This window comes from Lactuca virosa, chromosome 5 (assembly GCF_052849685.1).
Source record: "Lactuca virosa cultivar CGN04683 chromosome 5, Lactuca_virosa_CGN04683_v6, whole genome shotgun sequence".
Taxonomy (NCBI): Eukaryota; Viridiplantae; Streptophyta; class Magnoliopsida; order Asterales; family Asteraceae; genus Lactuca; species Lactuca virosa.
The window spans coordinates 181,708,653-181,715,542 of record NC_136430.1 but is presented as its reverse complement, the minus strand read 5'-3'; the positions used below and the strand labels follow the sequence as shown (position 1 = coordinate 181,715,542).

Sequence of the window (6,890 nt, the reverse complement as noted above, 5' to 3'; positions counted from 1 at the left end):
AAAAATATTTTATATGGTTAAAAAGTTTGTGTTTTAGAAATAATAATATATCATATTTTTTTATAAAAATAAATATAGTTGTATAAGTTATTATTTCTAAAACACAAACATAAACCTTTTAAACATATAAAATATAAATATTTTTGTCTAGTTTATTATACAAATATATTTATCTGTATAAAAAAATATAATACGTTATTATTTCTGAAATACAAACCTTTTAAACAGATAAAATATTTTTATTTTCCGTTTAAAAAAATGAATTGAATGTAGTTAATATCATATTATTCATATATTTAACTATTTTAGCATATGTAGCATCGTAATTAATTATTAGCTAACATACGTTTTTTATTTTTGCATAGAAAAGTTTAAGTATTAATTAATGAATATATACAAAATTTGACAAAACTAAATAATTTCTTAAAATTTAAATATCAAAAGTTTATATCGAACCAATAAAAAATTACCATACTTAAAGGTAAAAATGTGTTTCGGTTTTGATTTCAAAATATAAGTACGGTACAATTTATATTGGTTTGATATAAACTTTTGATATTTAAATTAAAAAAAAAACTATTTAGTTTTATTAAAATTTTAATACATAGTTATATTTTATATGTTTATAATCTTAAGAGTTATTTTTTTTTGCAAGATATTTGTAAAATTAAGGGGTTTTTTCGCAAATAATATTTCACGGTAACCTGGAAACCTGCTATTACAGGTAAAAATGGCAAAACCGACAAAAAAAATAACAAGTTTACGGTATAAACGAACCAAAAATCTACCGGAGGGTAAAACCGACATTTTCATCCAAACTTAAGGCCTTTTATGACATTATCCCTTACTTATGCTAGTTGGATTTTTGCTAGAATTATTTATACATTTTAGAAGATGGCTATTTCAAACAACCATCTTTTTGGACCAATCTGCAAATAATTCCAATTGCGTCATCTTAAGAATGGAATTAAGCCTTTGGTATGAATGAAACTACACATACGTAGCTGAGAAATATTTTTCATGCATTTTCGAGTTCCTTAGATTTAGTTAAGAATTGTACAAAATAACGAAAGTGATCAGTGAATTTTCCGGACCGATGCAAATTCTTCATATTTGTAGACAAAACCAGATTAAGCCCTCTTGGTGGATGAAACTAGACATCCACACATTTTCAAGGACATATTATACATGCAAATCAGATTAATACAATTTGGATAATCCAATGATTTTACATAATTTCTTAAAATTAGTGGACAGTTTCAGGATTTTGCAAGACTAACAACATTAACTTTACTTTTTGTCCCACTTGTTAAGCACTTACCTACTAAGATCATGACTATTCATTTCAGTGAAATGTAAGTTCAAAATGTATATTGAGATGTGTAACAAGATTTTTAATGGGTTAGAAACATTAACTTAAAACTAACCACTTATGAACCAAATTCATAATTATTAAACTTAAAATGGACACAGTTACATAACCGTCAATAGCACCTAATCATTACAGTAAAACGTTTCTTGTAGGATAAGTTTAGTTACTAGTAATGTATGAACAACAATCATTATTTTGTTTATTTGCTTTAGTTGCTTCTATTGTGGTGTATGAAACCGCAGCCGCGATGAGGACCTAGAAGTTGAGATGTGAAATTCCACATACCAGGTCTAGTGTTCAAAAACTAACATGCCCAAAATAGACAAAATTGCAAAAATAGTCCCTGTGGTTTGTCAATTTCTTTGGGTAAGGTCCAAAAAAAAGTTTATTAGCAAAAAAGGTCCCTATTTGGTGGTTTTGTTGTGGTTTTGGTTTCTACCTCGTTAAGTTTAACAACATGGCTGCTAACTTTTGGCAAATGACGGATTTACTTCTGGGACTATTTCTGCAGTTTTATCTTTTTACCAAACTACAAGGACCAATTATGCAATTTTTGTTTTTCATTTTATTGAATTATTGTATATTAATTCTTTTAATTTATTTATTTTTATTTTTATTTTTATTTTTTATTTTTACTTTTTTCTTGTTGTATTATTTTTTTTATTGGATTATTATATATTAATAAATATTATTTTTAATATATTATACTTATATATTAATAAATATTACTTTTTTATTATTAATTTTTTAATTAATTTTTTTTTAAATTTCTTCTTTATTGCATTAACTTTTTTATTGGATTATTATATATTAACAAATATTATTTTAACATATAATATTTATCTATTAGTAAGTGTTACTTTATTTGATTATTTATTTCATTTAATTATTTTTTTTATTTTTTTATTGCGTTAATTCTTTTTATTGGATTTTTAATTTAAATTTATTATTTTTATTTATAATAAATAATTTTTTTAATTGTTTTTATTTTCTTTTAATTTCTTTCTTTATTGTTTTAAATAAAAATACCAAAAAATCTCACCCACCCCACCTTTCCTAAATTATTTTAAATATTTGAAAGATAACATATTTTAGACAACACCACCACGATCACTCAGTCACAACAAACCATTATCGGGTCGTCTTCAACCCTGTTGCTATATATATATATATATATATATATATATATATATATATATATATATATATATATATATATATATATATATATATATATATATATATATATATATATATAATTTCAGTAATTATTCACGAATTGAGATCATCGTGTGTATTTTAGTTTTTGTGTATTCACATATATCTAAATTTGTTATATATTTCAATAAACTTATGATTTTAACTTATGATTTTGACATATATATATTTTCCCTTTAAAAATATTTCTACATGAATTACAAAATATTAGTATTCGCTACTCGGCGGTCGGCCGCTAGTACCGAATAATGAGTTCTACAATCTTGCCACCACCTTTAGTGGCTATGGTGGTTTAAAAACCCTCTATCTAACATTGTCGTCATCGATGGCGGTATCTGTTATGAATGGTCGATCGGAGGCTGTATGCTTTGTTGGGTTTATTGTACATTGTGTGGGTAGTCGACTGGTGTAGTTTTCGTAGAGAATGACTGACTCTAGTTGATGATCGATGATTTACAGCGAGATGATACGACGACGCAAGGTGGTAAAAAACAATGAATGGAGGAGCTGACCAAGAGTGTTTGGTATTTTTATTTAAAACAATAAAGAAAGAAATTAAAAAAAAACAATTTAAAAAAATATTATTTATTATAAATAAAAATAATAAACTTAAATTAATAATCCAATAAAAAGAATTAACTCAACAAAAAATTAAAAAATTATTTAAATGAAATTAATAATCCAATAAAGTAACACTTACTAATATATAAATATTATATGTTAAAAATAATATTTGTTAATATATAATAATCCAATAAAAAAGAATTAATGCAATAAAAAGATATTAAAAAAAATTTAATTAAAAAAAATAATAATCAGAAAAAGTAATATTTATTAATATATAAATATAGTATATTAAAAATAATATTTATTAATATATAATAATCCAATAAAAATAATTAACGTAATAAAAAAAAAATTAAAAAAAATTAATTAAATGAAATTAATAATCCAATAAAGTAACACTTACTAATAGATAAATATTATATGTTAAGAATAATATTTGTTAATATATAATAATCCAATAAAAAAGAATTAATGTAATAAAGAAGAAATTCAAAAAAAATTTAATTAACATAATTAAAAAAAAGTAATATTTATTAATATATAAATATAATATATTAAAAAATATATTTTTTAATATACAATAATCCAATAAAAAAATAACACAATAAGAAAAAGTTTAAATGGGTTTTTTGGATAGTGATCTTGGTGGAGTAGATGTGGTGGACGATAAAAAGTATAAGTGGCATGGTTTTCTATATTGCAGAAAGCGCTATCATGTGGCGATTGCAAAAACAAAAGACTGTGTGGCATTGTCAACGTGTGAAGCAGAATTAGTTTTGGTATTCTAGTCAAATAAGGTTGTGTATTTGACATAAGGGAACTCTGGTTATTTATTTATCGAAGTAGCCATGTAGACGTTCTCTTAACTATATAACGTGCTCATCCACATCCTTATCGTCATAGTACACATCATCATCACTCTCATCACTCTCCACCACCTTAGACTTCACAGACTTCTTTGGATTCATCATGCTGCTACTTCCTCCACCGCCACTACCATAACCAGGATACCCATTGTAATATCGCAACGTCTGATCTTGAGACCCTTTTGACTGTTGGGGTTGCTTACTTTTCTTTGTTTGTCCTCCTTTCTGCTGCTGGTTTTTGTTATTTTTAACACCATGAATTTGCATATCCTTTATCTGATTATTCATCTGTTCTTGTGCAATTTTATCCCAAAACTTATCATCCTTCCCATTTTTTGTAAGCTTTTTGGGTGTTGTCTCTCTATTGACATTTCGTGGTACCTTTACCACACTCGCCACACCCGGTTCTGAATATATACTGATGGTGACACCTAAAAAAAGAATATTTATAGAATTCAAAGGGAAACACAACACAGTAACGTATTAATTTTATTTACCCATAGGTAGATAAGACAACTAAAAAACCAATATTGATTGTTGAAAGGGGAAACAATACCATGATCAGTTTCCTTCCCTTTTGGATTACGAGCATCACCATAATATTTCACTTCCGGGGCAATAAAAGTCTGTACGATAAGAATAACACCACAAAAGAAAATATAAGGAAATTCCTTTTTGTACTTAAAAACTACCAACAAAAAGATCTAAGTTGGTACTTGGTAATGTTAAAATGTGACTCCCCAGATCTTTACGAATTAGGAAGTAATGAAACAATACCAAATAGTATGGAAAGAGGTGTCACATTAGATTTTTGTGAACATATATAGAGCTCGAATTACCTTTGCAAGTGATGGTGGCACATTACGATGTAGAGTTGGAGCCGGAGTTGGAACCTAACACAAGGTGTAGATGATTATGATCGATATATATATGTAGAATAAGATGATTATGATGATTTGTAAACAAACGTAGATGGTGTACATGTATATGACAGTTGGAAACATAGAATTTGTAAAAAAGCATAACGCAAAATTGATAATAAATTTTGTCCCAACACATATTTCTTTTTTTGGTTATCTAGATATTATAATAAAAAGTAGATTTAGATGAATTGAAAGAAAATGATCAGTGAAATAAGAAGGAAAAAAGCAACCTACTTGATAGCTGAGTGCAGTATTAAGTGTTCTCACGATCATGTCCATTAATGGACGTTCTTCGCGCTCTAAACTCAAACATGGATAAGCAATTGATATAAACGCCTTCAACGAATTAGGATTTATTTCGTGCTTTATGTTACCATAAATAATTTCATTTAGCTTTTTCTGTTTATAACTCTCTCGTACCAAGGTAAGTAAAGATTGACGCTCATGAATATTGGGTATACACACCCTTCCACACAAAACTTCGAACAAAACCACACCAAAAGAGTAAACATCTGACTCCTTTGTCAGTAGCCCAGTCTGTGCATATAACGGATCACAATACCCCAACGTGCCTACAGGATTGGAGTAAAGATGCGAGTAGTGCCGATTAGCTGGACCAAATTTGGATAGACCAAAGTCTGTGATCTTGGCATTCCACTTTTCATCTAAAAGAATATTAGAACTTTTGACATCCCGATGCCATACTCTTTCTTGAGTCCCAACATCACTATGAAGGTGCGCTAGTCCACGCGCAGCCCCAATGCATATCTTAAGGCGTTGAGACCATGTTAGATCATTGTTGTTGAGATGTGAATCCAGACTTCCATTAGATGCGTACTCGTATGCAAGGATCTTCTCGCCACTCTCATCACAATACCCTAACAAGGAGACAATATTTTCATGCTTGTAAAGCGAAAGTGTCATGACCTCCTTCCAAAACTCGGTATCCCCTTGTCCACGTATACGATCTAAACGCTTTAAAGCAACTGTGGTATGCCCATTTGAAAGGAGAAGTTTTGCCTTGTAAACTTTCCCAAATCCGCCTTCCCCGATGCGATGGTCTTCACCAAAGTTGTTTGTTGCTAATAATATAACTTCTAGTCGTATTTTCAGGTGTTGAAACTGTTTCTGGACAGGCATCATCTTGATGTTTTATCAAAGATAGAAAACAAGCTAGACTAAGACCACCAAAGAATTACAAGTGATTAGTAGATCTGATATCTATCGCATATCTATCGCACCTATAGTTGCTCATCACTCTAGCTAGTAATATATAATATATAATGATAATGATTACTATATATATATATATATATATATATATATATATATATATATATATATATATATATATATATATATATATATATATACTCTCTCACATACACACAAGTAGATTATGGTTAATTTATTTCTAAAACAATGGGCCGGTTGCCAACTTCCAAAACAAATATATAATATTTAGTGTTGTCTTTATGGAAATGTCTCTTACCCCATACAATATCCTTAAGATGCGATCCTGGTGAGGGATTAGTTGGTTTAGTTTTTGTCAATTTATTTATTTTGTTTCTGAAACTGTACACAGCTTATTTTCCTTTATATATATTATTATCACATGGCCATTTTTCAAGCAACTTGCAATGCCACTTGTATTAATATTTATATTCCACGTCCATCTAGTTCATTCAAGTTTTGAAAGCCTTGCAAAAAAAAAAATGATCACCCACATTTATGAATAGTTAATTACTTGTTTATTCAATTGTTTTTACGTGACATTGTTTTACAAGATCCCCACATGGCCACATTGCACCGATGTGGGTGCTTTGCTGATATTATTTACACAACAAACATCATGTCGTCAAAGAAAGCCGAAAGTTACCTACAGAGACGCACGTTCGCCTCATCATAGAAGCGTCTTGATTTTTCCACCGGAAGGGTTTTATC

General features: G+C 28.3%; 1 protein-coding gene across 1 annotated transcript; it reads right to left on the bottom strand.

Annotated features, from left to right (window-relative positions):
* Positions 1-3,670: 3,670 nt before the first annotated feature.
* Positions 3,671-6,207, bottom strand: LOC145110893 (putative serine/threonine-protein kinase PBL23). Its single transcript, XM_079047206.1, has 4 exons — positions 5,181-6,207; positions 4,863-4,916; positions 4,580-4,649; positions 3,671-4,454 (listed from the first exon to the last, which is right to left on the bottom strand). The coding sequence occupies exons 1-4, from the start codon at positions 6,087-6,089 to the stop codon at positions 4,024-4,026; spliced, it is 1,464 nt and encodes a 487-aa protein (XP_078903332.1). The 5' UTR covers positions 6,090-6,207; the 3' UTR covers positions 3,671-4,023.
* Between the last annotated feature and the right edge of the window lie 683 nt (positions 6,208-6,890).